Below are 21,971 nucleotides of genomic sequence, written 5' to 3'. Positions count from 1 at the left end.
CATAACACACAAATGCACTTTTTCTCTGGGTTTGTTGCTGTTATTTCCATTACACTGTTTCCCCTACCTCCACTCCATTGGTTCAGTCTCTTCTTTCCACCCATCACTTCAGAATTCATCATGATTGCCTCACGATGGCAAGAAATAAAAGAAAGAGGGAAGGAGAGGAAAGGAAGAGAGCCTGAAGTAGAAAGTAAAAGAAAAAAAAATAAGGTTCATTTTCTTGCCTGATAAAAAAAGCAGATTCTGAATATGATTCCCAAAGGAATTCTAGAAAATATGAGCAATATAATACAGCATAGTTGGAATAAGTGTAGCACCTCCCACAGTGACCACATGGGGAAATGTTGTGATGTTTGAAAAAAACCTTGTTGCAGGAATGGATCTGTATGGCCATTGTGATACACTCTGTACACTCTTTTGAGGACCTGTGGAATTTTATAGATTTAGAATCAGGATCAGTATTCTATCATAGAACTTAGCCTTTATCTTGTTAGAACGTCTCATGTTGAGAGGAACAGAGACACACTTGATTTCCTCAGTTAATGGAAGTTTTATGGTAAAATTGCATAGAAAAGTAAGGGGGGAAATGCGAAAGAAAAAAGTCTCAACTTCTACCCAGCCCTGCTTCATGGATATCTAGAATACTAACCATCAGACTGGTAGCTGTCTGCTCTTGGCCTGTCTCTTCTGCACGTCCCCCATGGCTCTCAGCTACGTGACCCTTCTTATGACCTCTGCCTATTCTCTCTCTGAGTCTTTCCACTTCTGTATTGCTCTATCCTCTTCAGATATTTCGTATTCTGACTTACTGAGAGAGAGAGAGAGAATATAAATGGTTTCTCAACATTCTCTGGTATAAAGCATCCACCCTATGCCAAGGCTATTGACAGCCTTGGTGTCAAACGTAGTTAGAGCTAGGCAGACAGTTTGTGGGACAGAGCACTACCATTTGCACATGGGAGACCCGCAAGCTGTGGGTAGAGGCAGGCCCTGTGAGACTCCTGAGAAGGGAAGCAGTGTCGCGATGACTGTGGCATATCAACATGCAAACCAAAGTTTTTGAACCCTTTTGGGTAACAGCGTGATGGAGAAGGTATGTAAGTCAAAGGCAAGATTTCCCTTCCTTTCAGCGCCAGTCGAAGCAGAAGAATAGCTAATAACTTTAATGTCTGCCTTTACTATGGGAAAAATTTTAGAGTGAAAAAAATGGAAAAAGAATCCCAGGATTAGTTGTCTATGAGTCACTAAAGGTTTTCCCACCTTGTCAGAGTGACATTATCACAACTATAAATTCAAAAGTGAAAACAATCATCATCTTAATAGATTTACTTTCCCCCCGATTTTCCATGTTTCCATTTACTCTTACCCATACAACCTTATATCCTAGATAATATTTTGAGTTTGATATCCCCTATACTGCCAACTTCATGGCATTTTCCATGTTCCCAGGTAATCTTTACAAAGTAGACCACGACCAGGCTGGCTGTAGGTGTGATGATGCAGTAAGAAAAAGATCCAAGTATTTTCTTATTAAGTAATACAGTGGAAAATTTTCATACACAGAAATAGGGTTGAACCCTGAATGCTAATGTGAGCTCTCTCCAAGGCAGAGTTCAGGGCTCCTCTGACTTGGCAGATTCTTCACTCTACATTGAGCACGGAACTTCAGAGACACGTCTGGGAGGGGCCAGACAGGCAACGGGGCCATGTCCTCTTACTTGGGTCCTTAATTGTGCATCCATTGTACTGTTTGTTTGCCAGTTTGATACCAAAATGAAAGTAACTGAAGTTAAATCTAAGACTTTTTTTTTTTTTTTTTGGTGGTACATGGGCCTCTCACTGCTGTGGCCTCTCCCTTTGCGGAGCACAGGCTCCGGACGCGCAGGCTCAGCGGCCATGGCTCACGGGCCCAGCCGCTCCGCGGCACGTGGGATCCTCCCGGACCGGGGCACGAACCCGTGTCCCCTGCATTGGCAGGCGGATTCTCAACCACTGCGCCACCAGGGAAGCCCAAATCTAAGACATTTTGACCAATCATCAAACCCAGACCATCCTTTATGGCTTGGCCCAGCTTACTTTATAATTATTATTTTAATGGCTTCTTTATTCTATTCAGTGTGGTACCTTAATTGACTTAACTACCCTCCATTGTAGTATATCTGCAATTTTTCTAATTATTTAACTATGTCATACTTGTGATAAATAAAAGTACAGTGAAAGTATATCTTTCAGCATATAATATTTTTCCATTTAGATCATTTTCTAAGGATAAATTTTAGGAATGAAACTTTGGGTCAGGAATATTTGGGTGTGAATATTCTTACATAAAACTGCCAGATTTCATACCAAGAGGAAGTTATACTAACTTAAATTCCTACCAGAATTAGACTATACCAATACCACTGTATCTTCATCAGCTTTAAGTATTATTATTATTTTCATTTGCTTGCCCACTCATATTCTGTCCATCTTTTTCACATATTTAGGACGTGTAAGCTAGCCAACATACTGGTATATGGTTTACATACAGTGATTTATATATAAATAAAACTTTATTAATTCTTTATTATTCAATAAAAAATGGCTTTTAGTTCCAAATTTCTAGTGCTTTTGAAATTTACTGATGTCCATGTTTAATCATCTCAATAATTCTAAAGGTTTTATTTTTATCAGAAAATAATAGTAATTAACAAAAGAGGTGAATTTTTTCAACTTGCGTTTATGTGACAGTCCTCTGCAGGAAAAACGTAAAACATGAAAATCGGGGAAAAGGCTTGACAATAGAAAATTATGCAAGACCAAGATGTTCATCATGGTCTGCATACTGCAAGCTCGGGAGCCATACTTTCCTAAAATTATTCAACTACAGATACGTTAGAGTTTAAATGCTATGTTGCAGTTCAACTTATGCTTGACATAAGTTTATTTCATGTTAGTTTATTATACAGGAATTATACTAGTGAATAGAAATTACACTGTCTGAGTAGTAATGATGCAGGTTTGTAAGAGTAACTTTTTCTGGTTGCTTTGCTGATTTGAAATTTCTCATGGCTAGGGTTATTTATAAATGTATATCATCCTAGTCCTCTGATTGGCGTTGGTGTTTCTTTATTTCTCCTCAGACAAAAGTGAAGCTGTCCTTTCCTGGGGAGATACTCTATCCTTTTCTAGGTACCTCTCTACCACCAACATCAGACTATAAATGTGTAATCAGATCATACATTTCTATAGATAAAGAACTACTAAATTTAACCCTTAGCAGTATCCATTTGGTTTTGAGGTGATATCTTAACGATCTTGTTCAAAGAAACCACAGTCCTGCATCAGGAATTGGAGATGAAATCATACTTCACTCACACTTCTACGTAATGAATTGACGAGTAAAGCATGTGCAGTAAACCCAGTAGAAGAATGGTAGATGTGTCACACAAATCGTAGTAAGCTGTCCCTTCCCTTCTCCAAAACCCCAGGTCTTTTATAAACTCTTTTGGGAAGGTGGCAAAGTTCTGTACGTTTCTCAATGATTAGGATTGGATAGACAAAATTAGAAGTTTTGTGCTATAAATACAAGTTGTATTTTCACCCATCCCCCATACATGAACATGAAGCACTTAAATAATTTCATCATAGTAAATAAAGGAACAGAACAAAAAGCATGTCCTCTGTAGGAAGCAAAGAATAAGTTCCTTATGGTTAATTGTGGCAAGAGCAATTGCACCACTTAGTTCCTTTGGTTATTTCTTTGGTTCAAAACTCTTTAGAGATCTGATGGAGAAGTAACACCAAAAAATAGGCAGAAATAGCTCTACGTATGAACTGATTTTGGGGTGGGTGTTGAGTAGGCAAGGGAGGATTGTTCTACCTTCAAAGAAGACTGTTAATTTCTAGCTCCATGGCTGGAACAGGGAACTAATCATTTTTTTTGTCTACATATCGGGTGTTAGTTTAGTCTGCTAATAAAGAGTAGTTCTCTCATTCTGCAAAAATGAGACCTATTTTGCCTGCTTGCATGATTCTTCTGCTTTGTCCACTGCAGCACTATCTGCACCGCTGCCATTATTGTAATTATTTTCTGGTTTTGCTCTAGGATGTGGTGAGAAGGCACCCTATCGGAGAGCATGACTTTTTCTTATCCCAACCCACACACTGATGTCAAAGTATTTTTGTTCTTTCCTGAGAGCATTGTGTTCTTCCACCAGCAGCCAGCCACTAAGCCAGGAAGACATGAGGGTATTTTGCAATAACACTTGGAATATACATTTTTTTATTTTTTAGTTGGAATTTCTAGCGTTTATATTTTGAAGGTCATGTGTGATGTCACATTCTTAGTCATTAACTGTCCACGTATTGCTGGGTATGTAACTCTGCCAGGTCCATGCCTGCAGTGCTTTCCCAAAATCAGCATGAGGATGAAGAGGAGTTAGCCTTTTATGCATATAAATGTGTGTGTCCAGATGGTTAAAAGCTACATCACAGCAAGCACAGAGTCTACCTGAAAATATCCTGCTTTCCATTGTTCCAGCAAGCGATCATGCAAGGAACTTTGATAAGAATCAGAGTAAATAGTAAATAGAATTTTTCAGTGAATTTTAGTGATTTGATTATTTGTAAGCATTTCCCTCCACAGCAGCTTGTCTTTTCCCTTTCTTCCCCCTCCATCCCTTTCTCCCATCATTCCCCGCCCCTCTCCCACTTTCTATCCTATTTTCTCATTTTAAGATGTTTACAACCCAAAAGACTGTTTGACTAGTGGGAAGTGAAGGTGGAGGATTATTGATCAGGGGATTTCTCATGCTGTTTACAACTCACTATTAAACAAATGTATGCTTCATTCGTCATTCAATGAGCATTTTTCTCTCTACAGAGTACTATTATGGACTAGAGGCTGAGATTTTTAGAAGGGAGACACAAAAATGACTATTCTTTGGCAAACACTTAGGTAACTTGCTTTCTTTGTGCTAAGCAATTAATCTTTGTAAAAAATCTATTATTAGGGACTCTCATTTTACGGATTAGAAAACCAAGGTACAAAGAGGTTAAGTAACTTGCCCAAAGTTAAACAGTGGGTAAGTGGCAGAACTGAGATTCAAAACCATGCAGCCTGACTCTAGACCCTGTGTCCTTAACCTTTGTGCTATGCTGCCTGGGATGAGATCTCAGGACAGTAGAAGAGGGAGGATGTTCAGACAGCATAATACAGAGCACTATGTGATAACAATACAGATGAGGAAAATGAAAAGGCTTGAGAGGAGGGAGAGAATATTTCAGACAGGAGAATGGGTGGCATCTGTACTAGCCTTGAGGGCTGAGGTAGATTTTGATGGTGGAGATCAGGAGTGAGAATTTGCTTTCAGTTAGAGGAAATGACATGAGTAGAAGATGCTGGGTCTGGAAGGTAGGTTCAGAAAATAAGTAGTCTAGTTTAGTTGGAGAAAGAGATTGTATACAACAGTACCAGATCAGGTAGGCTACAGCCAAATTTTGCAGGCCCTGTTTCATAGGCATTTGGAATAAGGAGGATGAGGGGTTTTGAGCAATGAGGTGGCAAGAACAGTGCTCTAAAGAGCTCAACTTGATGGGGTAGTAGTGTGAAGAAGGGAATGCTAGAAGCAGGAAAAATAATTCAGAAACTGTATTTGTTTTCTATTGCTGCATAACAATGTTACCACAAACTTAGCACCTTAAAACAACCAACATTTATGATATCAGTTTCTGTGGGTCAGGGGTCTAGGCACAGCTTAGGTAGGTCCTCTGCTTAGGGTCTCACAAGGCTACAATCAAAGTGTTGACTGGGGCTGTGATTTCATCTGGGGCTCAACTAGGAAAAGGATTAGCTTTTGTTAGCAGAATTCAGTAACTTTTGTATCAAGGACTCAGTTTCTTGCTAGCTGTCAACCGAAGGCTACCCTCAGCTCCTAAAGACTTCTCTCAGTTCTTGCCATGAGCATTCCAACACTGGCCTTGCGTAACGCGGCAGCTTTGCTTTTTGAAAGCCAGCAAGGGAGTGAGAGACTTCAGCTCAGCAGCACTGTAATTTTAATCACACGTGTCCTGTCACTTTTGCCACATTCTGTTGGCTTCTAACCAACAAGTCAAAGGTCACCCCCACACTTCAGGGGAGAGGATGACCCAAGAGCGTGAACATCAGGAAACATGGGTCATAGAGTGTCTACTCTAGAGTCGGCCACAGACAGATACAGTTGGTGAAACAAACACTCAAGAGTCTGAATTAGGGTGCTATGAATGCACGTAGAGAGGAAGAGTTAGACTCAAGAAATCACGTCTAGGAAATATAATTATGATTTCTTTTGAAATTCTTTGCATACATTAACTCATATATGCCTCAAAATGTCTCTTTGACGTAGGTGACAGGAAAATCCTTATTTTACAGGTGAGGATACAGGCTTTTAAAAGTTAAGTGCCTAGATCACATACATATGAGCTTCAAATCTGGGTGTCCTAACCTAGATTTGAAAGTAGGATGGCAGTCCCAGAGCTCATAGTCGTGGCCACCCTTCTTTACTTGGACCTAAAAGTATAGAGAATTTAAAGAGAGATGGATAAGAAAATATTGAAGATAACTCCAAGATTTCAACTAATTTCAACTCCACTTCAACTCCGAGAAATGTCGTGAGAAACACTATTAAAGTAATATTTATTGTGCGTACACCACCTGCCAGGCAGTGTGCTAAGCACTCAGTGCGCATAATCACATTTAATGTTGCCAACGGCCTATGAAAATAGTCCCTTCCCCTATTTTACAGATCAGAAAACAGGACTGTGCCTGTGCCCACTAAACCCTCGTTTCCATAAGTGCAAAGGGTTATTTTGTTCATAGCTCTATCTTTAATGTCTGACACGTAAAGAAGTGTTCCTTATATAAATTTTTGAATGAATGAGCTTATAAGTGGTAGAGTCATGAGTTGAACTCAGAACAGCCTCACTCTACCTCCTGGAGTAGACAGTGCATTCCACTGTAGCAGGAAATCTAGATATGGATATTCAGCAGATATATAAATTCTGTTAAATGGAGCTTGAGGAAAAGGTCAAGGCTAGGCTCCCTGTCAGGGAGCATCCATGTGGAGATCAAAAGTCCCTAAAATTAGATGAGATGATTAAGGGAGAGGGTATAAGCTCCAAACCAGAAACTTAGAGAACACCTATGTTTAGAGGCTGAGGGGAGGAAGAGGCATTTTAAAAAGCAATGGAGACATATGTATCAGAGAGTTGAGGTGGATATATAGATATAGAAGCAAAGGGGAAAGAGAAGGAAGGAGGATTTTCATCCATATCAACCACCACAGGGTAATCAAAGAGCCTCAGAATTAAGGCAAGATAAGTGCATTTGGGGATTAAGAGGTCATCGATCCTGGGGTGAGCAGATTCGGAAAAAAATAGGGACTGAGTAAGAATCAGGCAGGTGTCTGAGTAGGTGGGGAAATGGGCTTGTGTAGGAAAGAGTGGATAGTAAGGGTATAGAGCTCACTAGTATAAACTTCTTTGTAATTTCAGATGAGCTAGTAGTAGTAACATGAGAGGGATGAAAGATTTTAATAGGAGTAATTTTTTGTGTTGTAAACAGAAAGGTAGGCTCAAGTAGGAAGAAACTAAAGATAGCATAAAGAGGATTGACTACTGATGGAACATGACCCCAGAGGAGACAGAAGGTGAATGAGATGCAGGACCACTAATAGGAAGGGCAGACCTTAGAAAGGGACATATTACCATTCTAGATAGGAGAAGAAGCTGAAGTAAAATACAGAAAAGTAGAGGTCCAGTAGAGAAAAATTGAGCGCATTCAAATTGAAAGTCCTCAGTTGTCTTAAAGATGGAGGCAAGTTCTTCATACCCAGAAAGAGAGGGAAAGATTTCATGACTAGAGGATAGTAAGAAATATTTTAATTAATTGAGGCAACAGTTGACAAAAAGTTTATTCAATGTCTACTCTGAAATAAGCAGGAAATTCAGTAGAGAAGACAACAAAGGATAAAAATAAGCATAATTAGGAACCCAGCTGAGAAGAAATAGCATGAACTTTTAATAGAATTCAGCATCATGGTTTCATAATTTTGCCCAGCTTCTGAAAAGCAGTTATTAAAGGAAGTTAATGGTCCCGCACAGGGTTGGGAACTGAAACTGTGAGAATGCCAGGCCAGCATGGAGTAATGAAAGATGGATTCTAGAGGTCAGCCAAGACAATATTGGCGTCATGGTCTACGCAGTGATGTGAATGAATACTGAGAGGAGTGTAGAGTCTAAAGATTGTAATTTGGGTGTGGAACAAGCTACCAGAAATGAAGAAATAAAGTGCTTGTAATCAGAAGTGGAATGCTCTAAGTTTGAGAAGTAAAACAGTAAAATTTTGAAGTAAAATAGTCCCAAATCAAGCTAATTATAATGCCCTTTCCACAGTTTCAGAGGTTAAATAAGGAACTATGAAGCCAAGGTATCAGACAGGTCAGAAGTAGACATAAATGAATGTGGCAGAGGATGAGAGGGATGGAGAAGATGACTGACCAGGCATCAAGTCAGGTGGGGTGTTACGATGGAGGTCATGAACACAGCAATAAGGACAGGGCTTAGATGTCAAGGTTCAAAAATAGAGGTTGGTAGAGAGAAAACAATAGCCTAAAATATGACAGTAAAGGATAAGAAAGCTTTTCAGGCTGATCATGTCTTCAGGTGCAATTCGGATTTCAATTAAGGTAAAGAGTTGGAAGTTCAACTTGAGAATCAGTCTAGAACAATAAGAGACTTTGCTTCCTAGTAGAACTAGGAAGCAAAGTCAGCAGGGCAGTGACTGGTAGAGAAGCACGTACACACAGCAGGAAAGTAAAGGGTTAGTTTGAATAAGAAATAAGCATTGCTCCCTGCCCACATTCCCCTATCACCCCTTTCCTGGTGACCCTTCTAATCCCTAAAATTAGCTGTTAGGCATTATACCCCATTTTACAGATAAAAAAATCTGGTCCTGGAATTTGAATCTTGTCCTAACTGCAAAATCTAAAGCTTTCTACCACAACCTACTTACTCTCAGTGGTTTTAAACTGTTGCTGCAGCCTTCAAGGACTAATCATGTCGGACATATGAAATGGGTATGAAACACAATTTTTTTAGGTATATTTTACATATACAACATTATATTCGTTTCAGGTGTACAACACAATGATTCAATATTGGAATATATTGGGAAATCAACACAATAAGTCTAGCTAACATCCATCACCACACATATTTATGTTTTTTTTCTTACGATAACTTTTAAGATCTACTCTTATGCAATACAGTATTATTAACTATAGCTACCATGACATATATTACATCCTCATGACTCATTTAGTATATAACTGGAAATTTGTACCTTTTGACCCATTTCCACCTCACATTACCCGTCACCCCTGGCAACCACCAATCTGTTCTCTGTATCTATGAGCTCTTTTTTGTTTTTGTTTTTTTTAAGATTACACATAAGTGAGATCATATGGTATTTGTCTTTCTCTGATTTATTTCACTAAGCATAATGCCCTCAAGGTCCATCCATGTTGTCTCAAATGGCAAGATTTCCATCTTTTAATGGCTGAATACTATATATATGTATATACTATATATATATACACCACATTTTTCTTTATCCATTCATCCATTGATGGATACTTAGGTTGTTTCCATGTCTCAGCTATTGAAAATTATGCTTCAGTGAACATGGGAGTGCAGATATTTTTTCAAGTTAGTGTTTTTGTTTACTTCTGATAAATACCCAGAAGTAGAATTGCTGGATCGTATGGTAGTTCTATTTTTAAGTTTTTGAAGAATCTCCACGCTGTTTTCCATAGTGGCTACACCAGTTTACCTTCACACCAACAGTGCACGAATGTTCCCTTCTCTCCTCATCCTCTCCAGCACTTTATTTCTTGTCTTTTTCTAACAGATGTTAGACGATATCTCACTGTGGTTTTGATTTGCATTCACCTGATGAATAGTGATGTTGTGTACATTTTCATGTACTTTTTGGCCATCTGTATGTGTTATTTCAAAAAATGTCTATTCAGATCCTCTGCCCATTTTTCATTCAGATTGTTTTTTGCTGTTGAGTTGAATGCACAAAGTGTTGTTCTTGAATTATATTCAGCTTTAAAAAGTTTTATGTAAGCTTACATATCTAATCCTCCTATTTAAATCTTAAATTTTTTTTCAAGAGAAACATCTTGGATTCTTTTCCTTAATGAGATTAAGGAACTTTCAAATACCTTTTAGATGATCACACTGAATTTCTGCAACTATACCCTAAAACCCTAAGTTAATATTGATATTGCATTATTTTTCAGGTGTGAAAATGAAACCAAATTCAAAACAGAAGAAGTATTTTGGGCTTACAATTTCTGCCCTACTCCATACTCCTGGACTGCACTTCTGGGCCTTATTTTATATCTTGTTTTCTTCGCACCTGGTAAACAAAGGCTTTGTTGTTATTATTGTTATGTTAATTAAATTGTCTCTTTAGAGGAGAAGAACTCTTTTAAATTACTTACTGCATTTACTGAAATTCATTTTGTATTTCTCAGGAATGGGACCAATGCCTTGGACTGTGAATTCTGAAATATATCCCCTTTGGGCAAGAAGTACAGGAAATGCATGTTCATCTGGGATAAATTGGATTTTCAATGTTCTGGTTTCATTGACATTTTTACACACAGCGGAGTATCTTACATACTATGGTAAGAGAATATTTTTTCCAGCTATAGTTTCATTTTTATTTTCCTACTCTGTTTTTAGATATGCTATCATTTGTGATTGAAAGATTAGATGGTTATATTTTTGCTATTATAAATTCTCTGTATGGCTTTCTTATTCCCCACAGCCCTTGGAAGTGTTTCTGGGAAAAAATAAGAGGAACTCTCCTTTCCTAAGCAGTATTGCTTATAGCCTTCACCCACCCACCTACACTTCAAACCCAAACATCTCCCACCTATCTCCCCAGTTGGAAATCTTCACAGCAAGGCCTTTAGTTTCATGAAAAAACATAAACAGAGAATGGTAGAAAACTGCAGGAGTCTAGGGCTAATGCTTGAAGATGTCTCATAACAGGGATGGAGTGGTATCCAAGAGTGGAAGTAGGGTTAAAGTAGCTCCCCCAAATGTTGTGCTATGAGTTATGCCTTCCAGTCTGTCATCTGTGCTGTTCAGGCCAGAGCATTTGAGGATCCACTGAGACCGGGGCTTACCACTGCCAAAACTATAAATGTGGCAGAAGTGTTCAAGTGAAAATGTGTGGAGACCGTGACTCGAAGAAAACAATCTTGAGAAGTGACTGAGTTAGGAAAAAAACTTTGGGAAGCTACTTCAAGTTTATCTTTGCTAAAATGAAATGGTTTTGGCTTTTTAGCAAGAGGATTTCTTCACTGTATGAGTTTCTAGCTGTGATTGGATTCTAAATGATGAAATAGGAGGTTTTCATTCTAATCTTCTCATGAGCCTCTGTGATTGTATATTGAATGCCTATTGCTTAGTCCATTCTCCGATCCCCTCCCCCATCTCTCACTTCATCTCACCTCATCCCATGTTCTGGCTACTTATAATTCCTTTTTTGTAAGAAAAGGTCTATTTGTCAGCTCCCCTACCCCACCCCTTACTACTGGACCTTGAGCTTAGGCCAGGATTATGCTTTGTTCACCATTATATTCCCAGTGCCCTCCAGGGCATCCTATTCACTTGATAAGCACTCAGATGTGTCAAATGAATAAATACAGGGATGAACTTTTAGAGGAATGGTGAATATGAGGAAGCATTATACAAGTCTATTCCTCCTCTCTTCTGAACATGCTGAATTCATAATTACTTTTACTTAAAACTATTTATCTAATGCTTTTTTTAATCTTTATAAAACTCCTCTCTCTGCCGATCACCATTTGGGACATTTAGGAAATGTCCCCAAATTTATTTTCTTGGGAAGGGAATGCACTGGCATTTTAAACTGGATATATATTTAGTATATTCAGCCTTATCCCATTTGGCAATTAAAATGTTTTACATAAATTTGTAAGTTTATCTTCCTAACAGCATAAATATGAACACAATAAATATCCATATTTTCTGATTCTTCAGAACACTTAAATATTTGAAGACCTAAATATAGACTAATGTCTTGAGAAAGCATTTTTTAATAGAAAGTCATAAACCAAATAATAAAAGTCTATGTGGTAAGACTTTTGATAGCAAAGCACCTCTTCCTTGAATAAATTCTGTCAGAAAAACATGAGGCAACAGAAGCAAAATTTAAATATGGCATAGCCAGGCTTCTTTCAAAAATATCTCCTTGGAAGAAGCTTTTTGCTTTGTATTAAGGCAAGCTTCTATCAGGTCAGCACACTGTCCATTAGGTCCTCACTAGTGGAACAATATCTCAGCTCAGGTTAGATTTTCCCTGTTTATTGCTCTATATTTTAATCTATAGGTTACTGATTTATGTAAGGTATATGTTTATATTCCTGATTTAACAAATATGCACCATAATGATGTATTTCTCTGGAAATATTCAGGTCTTCTTTTACTTACTTTTTTATTGTTTCATAAGACCTCAAGTTTTTTTGTTTGTTTGTTTTCCAACATCTTCATTGGAGTATAATTGCTCTACAATGGTGCATTAGCTTCTGCTGTTTAACAAAGTGAATCAGCCATATGTATACACATATCCCCATATCCCCTCCCTCTTACGTCTCCCTCCCATTCTCCCTATCCCAACCCTCTAGGTGAACACAAAGCACCGAGCTGATCTCCCTGTGCTATGCAGCTCCTTCCCACTAGCTATCTATTTTACATTTGGTAGTGTCACTCTCTCACTTCGTCCCAGCTTACCCTTCCCCCTCCCCATGTCCTCAAGTCCATTCTCTATGTCTGCATCTTTATTCCTGTCCTGCCCCTACGTTCTTCAGAACCTTTTTTTTTTTTTAGATTCCATATATATGTTAGCATACAGTATTTGTTTTTCTCTTTCTGACTTACTAAACTCTGTTTGACAGACTGTAGGTCCATCCACCTCACTACAAATAATTTCATTTCTTTTTATGGCTGAGTAATATTCCATTGTATATATGTGCCACATCTAATTTTTCCATTCATCTGTCGATGGACACTTAGGTTGCTTCCATGTCCTGGCTATTGTAAATAGTGCTGCAATGAACATTGTGGTACATGACTCTTTTTGAATTATGGTTTTCTCAGGGTATATGCCCAGTAGTGGGATTGCTGGGTCATATGGTAGTTCTATTTTTAGTTTTTTAAGGAACCTCCATACTGTTCTCCATAGCGGCTGTATGAATTTACATTCCCACCAACAGTGCAGGACAGTTCCGTTTTCTCCACACCCTCTCCAGCATTTATTATTTGTAGACATTTTGATGACGGCCATTCTGAAGACCTCAGGTTTTGATTCCTTCCTAAACTATACTGCCTAGAAAGGTCTGCCTTGGACCCCATTCAGTAATGTTTATTACTAAAAATTATCATTAAAATCTCACCAATATATCACTTTATTTATAACACATGTGACTAAATAGATCCCTTGGTGAGCATTATTATTAAAGTTCCTGTGTTGAAGTACTGAAATTCAATCAAACATGGTCTTTAATTCCTCATTTTATATGATTCAATTAAATATTTGTTTTAAACTGAAACTTAATATAGGATTCTAATAAGATTTATTTCCTTTAGAATAAAGCTGAGGAATATCTGCGCTCTTTAACAATCCTGACAGACTTGTTACAGACATTTTTTTCATTTTCATTCCAAGGGGGCATAATTAAGAAAGTGAGCTACATAATTGACTTGCCCATTACATGGAGCAGGTCACAGCCTCCCAGGCCTGCCTACACCTCACCTCTGTGGCTTAACCACAGGTCTCACCAATGAAGCCCATATACGCAATTTTGGCATTTGCCTTCTTTAGATTACTCAGATTTTTATAAAAGGAATAGAATTTCCTTAATGTTATTTGGCTTTGGGAATCTGGTTCACACACAAGAAACTCCATGGCCTTTAAGAATCTTCGTAATCCATCTAATTGTTTTCAGCTGTATGAGTTTAGTGCTAACAGATTTAATTTGTTACTTCTAATCATGCCACTGTACCTAAATTGTGAACGATGATGAATATTTCTCAATATTATATTTTATAAAGCCAGACTATATTTACTGTTAGATATTTTAGAGTTTAGCATCCTGATTTGGTCTAAAGTGTTTTACCCTCTGCACTTACTTTTTCTGTATTATCAACATGATTACCATCCTTTCTTTGCCCCTCCCCACAGAAGATTCCATTTCTCTTCTTATGTCCACAATTTTGCTTATCTGTACTCAGAACACAGGACTTTATCTCCTATCATTTTGTCTCAAAATTCCACATTCTCCAAGAGCTAGCTCGTCAGTATCACCCTTTAGATGAAAACATTACCAATTTATTAGTCATGCTCATCTTACCAGCAACTATTCTTCCCTAGTCATTTAGTAGAATTTAATAATGCGGTCTATCACTCTTTTGAGCAACTAACATCCAAAATTCTAATAGGAATGTAACATACATTGTTTCTATTCTTTGCAGTTTAGCCAGGCAGAATTAATTTTCCCTGTCAGATCAGGAAACTAAGGTCAAGACAATTCAAGAAACTGCTCAAGGATTCAGCCTGCATCACTTTGTGACTTTCAGACCTACACTCTCTACAGAGACATGGTGCCTTTCTCTCACTATAACACTCAGGCTATTCATTCCAGATGACCTATTATTATTTTCTGATTACTTATCAAGTATAAGACATAAAAATATATAAACTTGTAGTAAGTGTTTAATGTAAACCAAACTGAAATGAAGTAATTTTCTTTATTTATATTTGTAAATGGAATTGTATTTTTATTAAAGAAAGTATTTGATTTATGCAGGTCCCCCTCCTTAAGAATTATATAGCTTCTGATGATTTAATCTAACAAATTATGTCTTGGTTTAGTCAACCCTTTCATGTTTTTCCTAATGTCTCATAGTTTACCTCTGTTTCCCTTGTATTTTCTCATGGCTCCTCATTCCAAAGAGCAGATTCTTTGGAGTGGCCAATTCAGCAGCAGTTTTCCTCTGTAGTTTTCCTTGAGTCTTCCCAAGAAATGTTTCTGTGGATAGTACTGAAATGGTTACTTATAGGCCTACTAAACTACTTTATAGGCCTGAAAACTACTTTAAGAAAGTAGTTTTAGTAATGTTTTTCCACATTCTGTAATGATTCAGCAGAACTGAGAAATACTATTCAGTTCTTTAATTGCTGTACTATTTAGCTTATAGCTTGACTTTCAAATATGTCTTCTTGACGTCTGGTATAGCCCTTTATCTCAGATCTGCCACCCACTGTGTTCCATCCGGCAGTGAACAAGAGAACATTCATTCTCTAAACACTCCAATGTGTCCGCACTGTACTAGGAACCCAAAGACAAGCCATAGACTTTGAGGAGACCACTTTTGCTGGTCTCCTCCTCTCATAACCATCTTTCCTATACCTGGTCCTGATTTGGGTTGTAAAACTTACAGAATTCATAAATTTAAACCATAAATTTAAATAGGAGCTGAGGAATGATTTTACTTAATGAGGAAACTGAAGTCCAGGGAGGAGGTTAAATGACTAGAAGTCACTAGAAGTCTGGTTTAAGTCACTAGACTTAAACCAGATCTTCCAACTCCCAATCTGATATCCTTTCTCCAGCCATTTGTCTTTTAAGACCAGAGATATCCAGGAATGGTGAGAGGTGGTCATCTTTGGATTGTGATTGAAGGTAGATCCAACAGGATTTTCTAACAGAGTGGGTATTGGGTGGGAGAGTAAGAGAAAACTCAAAGTTGACTCCCAGACTTTGGGCATTGACTCATGAATTCAGCAATATCGTCATTGAATGTGGTTCTGGAAATACAAGACAAATGAGAAGGAAATTTCTCCCTCAACGTGCCTCCAAGTCTAGTCAACAAGACAGACAAATATGTTCACATAATTATAATACTTCTTGGTTGTTATATACCACTTTGCCTCAGCAAAGTTTTGTGAAAACACAATTAACTCTAACCAGGGAAGTGAGGAAAGACTTCAAAGCAGAAGTTATATCTGAGCCTGGTCTGTCATTCTTCTTGAGTTTGATTACATGACTTGAGTTTAGAAAGACAAATTGCATTATATTCACAGCATTAGAACAATTAGAATAAACGAGGCTGGAAGCAATTTTTTGGTTCCATCTCAGACCACAGTCATGCATGATTGACCAGAAAGAAAAGTTAAAATCAAGTACCCTTTCCAATGTAAACCTATACATATATATTATTTCCCATTGCAGGAGCCTTCTTCCTCTATGCTGGATTCGCTGCTGTGGGTCTCCTTTTCATCTATGGCTGTCTTCCTGAGACCAAAGGGAAAAAATTAGAGGAAATTGAATCACTCTTTGACAACAGGCTATGTACATGTGGTGCTTCAGATTCTGATGAAGGGAGATATATTGAATATATTCGGGTGAAGGGAAGTAACTATCATCTTTCTGACAATGACGCTTCTGATGTGGAATAATTGTCAGCTGCTGATATATTTAGTCATTTAAACAAACTTGGGAGAGAAGAACAGCAATTGGTGACCTCACTGCCCTGCTTTTAATCTGGTTCTTTCCACAGTCTAGTTTTGAATTTCATATTCTAGAATATTTGATTCCAAGGAAGATACAATCACAATGACATTTTTTTTCACAAGCAGAGATGTAAAAAAAAAATCTACAGGGATTTTAAACTAATAGTTATTGAGCAAATGTGTATAATTCCTTCCTGAGATAGTTTAAAATGAATATTGTACCCAGTGACTTCCATGATAATCCTTTTTTCCTAAGACTATATAATTATTAGTGGCAATTGAGTCAGTGCTAAACTAGCCAAATCATATATGTGTGATATACTTACAGCAAAGGATTCTGAAGTATGGTCCAAGGGTATTTTCTGTCAAAGCATGGCCTGTTGGCCCTAAATTCTCCTAAGGACACGGAGCTTACCTGTGATCAGCTATTAGAAAGTAAACTCCATTTAAGCGTTCATCAACAAATACAAAAGTGCATCCTACAGGGGCACAGCTGTCCTTATATCCTTTGGATCCCACATTTTGGTTTCTCTCTCCAATTCAAATCTGGAAAGTTCTTCAGAAGCTGACTCTGTATAGGATCATTTGAACATTATGAAAAGCAGGTCTTTTAGGGTTTATTTTCCTACATATTTTTTGCATCAGTGAGAAGTATACATTTGCACAGATTAGCTAGCAAGTTTTGATAAGTATATTTTATTGCTAGAAAGTAAGAAAGAAAAGATTTTTATGGACCTTAAAGATTTTTAACCCTGAGTTAGTCACTTAGGTGTGCAACTGTAAACACAAAATGGCACTAGATCTTCAACTGTGTTTCAGGGTCAGTTTTTGTTCATGCCAAAATCACCTGATATTCACCATGCCTTCACTCATCCACTCTGGAGTCCTACGATTTGTGCCTTCATTTGTGTGATATAAATAACTTCTAGCAGACTATTTTTCCCCTTCTTTTAATCAAATAATTTCTGAAACAAGAAAGGAAGGAAGAAAATCAGTGGCAGAAATAATCCTGCTGTTACTGATGTTTGTTTAATTAAGTGGGACTTCTGTTTTTCTTAACTTTTTATTAACTCTTCCTAAGGGAATTGTCACATTTTGTTACTTATGGTACTCGTCTTTTTTTTCTTTTAATTCTAAGAGCATAAACTAGTTTTTATTTTGCACACCCTTTCTCATTTTACCTTGACATTCTATATAAAAAGATAAATAGATTTGTCTGTGGGTGTTTCCTTTGTCTCATGCTTGGCTTGGATTTTTTTCCTCCTTGTCTAAAAACTGGGATTTTCTACTGGAGCAGATTAATGGTTCTCATATATACGTCTTTAAGAGATGTTGACTTACTACATTTCTACAGTATCTTTTCAGAGTGTTCATTGGTTTGTATGCTCGTTCATCAATGAACTCCAATTTTCACTCGTATGTTAAGAACTATATAGTATGTACAAAATCACTCACAAAATTACTTGCTAGTTCCAGTGGAAATACGAATGACTCTTCTGTGGTCAGTTAAGAATGCGTACATTTGATGCATTTTTAAATAGCCCTAAATATCTAATAAGGTACTCTTTGGAGTGAAAAAGTGGCTCTCTCTAAATTCAGTATCTTTCTGCCAGTCTCCAAGATGGTTTGGTCTCTCTTGCTTGTTCTTATCACAATGATCACAGCTGAGAATGTAGCCAAGGAGGTTCTCTAAACCTAAAAATCCTTCAGCCAAAAAAGAGGTTTCTCCCTTTGATAATTTCATGTAATTAAAAAAAATTAGAGAGCTTCTTTCCTTGAATTAGGCACTTTGGCAATTGATTTCTAAGGGGATATTGATTTTGATTTTCCCCAGAAAAGCAGATATGCTTTGATAGAGAAAGTTATTATTCTATCAATATTTCTTATCCCATAAGAAATTTATTATCTGTATAATATTTCACACAGGTAAAGTGAAGCGGAAAGTGAACTATTGTGTAGTAAAATATATCAGAATATAATGTGGAGAAAAAGTATTTAGACCCATAAAGTGATCTCTTTAGAAGTTTGTTTTCCTGATTTATCCAAATAATTGCCTCAATTCTTCTCTTTATTGTATACATAGCCTTAACTATATGCTATACTCAGCTGAGCTGAATGCACAGTAACTTTATTAAAGGAGCACCTGGGCTCATTATTTCCTAAAGCAGAACATAGCTTGTTCTCCTTGACATAAGCGAATGGTGTTTTCACCTTTATATCCATAAATGCACATAACAGGGAAAAATAGCCACAGTTCTCTTCCTCTATTCTCCTCAATTCCTTCTATAAAGGACTACTTGTTATTTATATAGTGATAAAGATAATATTCCATATCTTTGAAGTATAAGACAGAAAGGCACAGTATAAGAATTATTTATAATTTTTTAATAACAACTACTTGAAAAGGAACCTTATATAATTAGGGTATTATTTTTAGATTCAGTGAACATTTACAGTATATTAAAAATTAAATGTTTGAATTTTGCAGGTTTTTTAGTATTATGCACCTTTTAAGTTATCAAGCATCTTTGGCTACCACTATCAACTTGAAAACATTCCATTTGAAATATCAGTAAATATATATTTTGTAGGACAACTTATATATGGTATGATTTGACCTACCATATTAAAACACATTAAGCATCATGCTTTTAGCTGAAATTATATGTTTCCTTCTAAACATGCTGCAAATTTAATAGAGGTATATTGTGATTTAGGAAAATATAGGGAAGACGGTCATGACCCCTACTGAGGCTTAGCTGGATGGCTGGTGAGATCTGCACTAGACTTAAGGGAATATAACATTTCATCTGCATCTGAACACTTACGGCTGAATGTGATGTCAGATAGATTTTAAAGATTTGGTATTAATATTTTTCTTAAATACAAAGTTTCTTATAATTTTGATTGTTGCACCTTAGTCAATAATTGCCCAAAACATGATTTTTAATGTATATGTAAAAGATCTAAATTAAAACTAGATTTAAAAGGTAATATTTCCATTTGAAATTTTGTTCCCAGTCATATGCAGTAGTTAGTTCCCAGATGGAAAACGCTATGAGAGTAATGCTATCTAGTGTTTTTCATATTTTTATTTTACCACTGAACCATTTTAATATAAAAGAGTCTAAATATTATTTCTTAAGTTATTCACTCTAAAATGGGAAATCAGTTAAAGCAGAGAATTTAGAAATTGTTTATTATCATTTCAAAATCAGTTATATAGAGGAAGAATTAATAGGAAAAATGTAAGTTGACAACTTATCCTTTTCCTTTTATACCAGAACGTAAAACTGAAATATACTATAATAATCCATAGATCTTGGGGGGAGAATATTCTAGAAAATACTCCACATGTTATCTAAGAAAGTCTCACTAGTCTAATTAATGACACTAATATGTTATAAATACTGTAATACAGTAAGGGGAGTGGGAAAATAGTTTTGACTTTATTTCATCAGCACAGTAATTAAGAACAACAAAATAAGATGTTTTGTTATAATCAGATTATTTTACTATTCTCTTAGTTATAATATCTCAAATTATACTAAGTACCTAACAACTGACATTTATATAGTTGTTGTATCATGTTTTAAGTTGCCAAATTCAGACATTTTCACTAACTATGAATAAAAGAATGACATACCATGCCAGAAGGAGAGAATTCATAATATGTGCTTTATACAAGAATGTATTGAATTGTGGGTAAAATTTACAGGTCGTGTAGCTTCTGCCTATTAAGAGACTCAGAACTGTTCTCTGCATTAGTTTCAACATCCTGTTTTCTGTCACTTTCTATCCATTTTCTTAGCCTCATGTACAGTAATGTTAAGCTAATTTGATGAAGTGATTCAGGCTGTAGCAATGTATCAATTTTCAGTTCTTCTGGGTGAGCAATATTGCTGCTATTTTCTAGAAATAGCAATCATTTTAAAATGCCAAACAGCTTACTGCTACCAACTTTCTTAAACATCATCTCTTAGAGAAGGAGATTTTCATGTGCCAATAATCATCAGAGAGGTATTTTCTAAGTGTTAATGATGTTCAGAAGTACATGAAAGAATTTTATCTCATAATTTGCTTGTGAGTGTAAAACAATATAATTCTTTTAAATCTTTACTTTGTATGCATAAGACACAGTCTGTTGCACTTGAGTGACTTGGTCTATGGAATGTTAAATATCTACCTTCATTTAGCAGTAATAGTCAGGTTTTGATTTTAGACAGTTAAGTCCATGCATTTGATTTTATCATATCTATATAAATGGGAAAAAGAAATATAGCTTACAAGTACTAAAAATTAAAAACCACCAATATTTTGTCAAGTTTTAAAATTTTAGCAAATTTAACATTATTCCGTCTCATTTGAAGGTTAAAAAAATGATACTTATCTCTAGCCAAAGTTGAAATTTATATTCTACATGTCCAAACTGGTTCCTAGCAGCTTTTGGACTATATCTTACTTGATGTTATAGTATCTTTTATTTGTAATAAATGTTCAAATTTCTATTTAAAAGCTCTACTGTACATCTAGATTACATGAAAACACAGGTATATGCTTTTAAAATATGTTTTCAAAAGTATATTTTAATTTCTGAGAGTGCATGTTATATAGTGTTTAATACTCCACGTCTTAGCAAATCCAATATAAATATTTATTCCTACATGTGACACATGGGATATCTCTTAAAAATTATGAATACGTATCATTTCCTTCAAAGTCATTGTAGCCTATAGTTGTATCAAAAGTATTGTATATTTTATGGAGATTTAGTGATGTATATGTAAATGTTTTTTAAGTTATTTTATTGAAGTTCAATCTTTACATAAAATTTAAATCTTTTTTTTAAAAAAGTGTCAGTGCCAGAACTGTAAATGAAAATAGTCAAATAAAAGTTAAAACAATTCACTACTCATTTAACTCCCTTGCAGTTTTGTATTTTATCCAATTCTTTTCCTTGGATTTTAGGATCTAGGTTACAAAGTAAAAGCATCTACAAAGATTACCTACCTCTATATATTTATGCAATGCTACTCATTTTAATGATATTTTACCTCTTTTTGACCATGGTTAAACTTAACTACCTTTAAAAATATTTTATAATACCTAAAAATTATTGCAAGGAGTTATTCTAAATAGTAAATATAAAACTTTGAAATGAAGTACTCAGAAATCCTTGAAATATTATTTCTTATTGTTGTCAGAACCAGATGTTGACATGAACCATTGTGTCAGATTGACAAAAATTGTTTATGGTTGTTGCTTTGTAGATGAAAACAAAATACCTGCTGGATGACCAGTTGACAGTTCTTTTGGAATTCTGCTGCTCTCCATT

At 36.2% G+C, this 21,971-nt stretch overlaps 1 protein-coding gene across 1 annotated transcript in view; it reads left to right on the top strand.

Annotated features, from left to right (window-relative positions):
- Positions 1–17,863, top strand: part of SLC2A13 (solute carrier family 2 member 13) — a 376,120-nt gene extending 358,257 nt beyond the window's left edge. The window contains exons 8-10 of the mRNA XM_059082261.2: positions 10,329–10,450; positions 10,566–10,718; positions 16,356–17,863. Of these exons, the coding sequence (XP_058938244.1) occupies positions 10,329–10,450; positions 10,566–10,718; positions 16,356–16,582 (502 nt within the window). The 3' untranslated portion in view covers positions 16,583–17,863. The remainder of the gene's footprint in view (positions 1–10,328; positions 10,451–10,565; positions 10,719–16,355) is intronic.
- The last annotated feature ends 4,108 nt before the right edge of the window (positions 17,864–21,971 follow it).

Source organism: Kogia breviceps, chromosome 12 (assembly GCF_026419965.1).
Source record: "Kogia breviceps isolate mKogBre1 chromosome 12, mKogBre1 haplotype 1, whole genome shotgun sequence".
In the NCBI taxonomy this organism is placed as follows: Eukaryota; Metazoa; Chordata; class Mammalia; order Artiodactyla; family Physeteridae; genus Kogia; species Kogia breviceps.
Note: the sequence above shows the minus strand (reverse complement) of the source record. Positions and strands in the feature narration are given on the sequence as shown.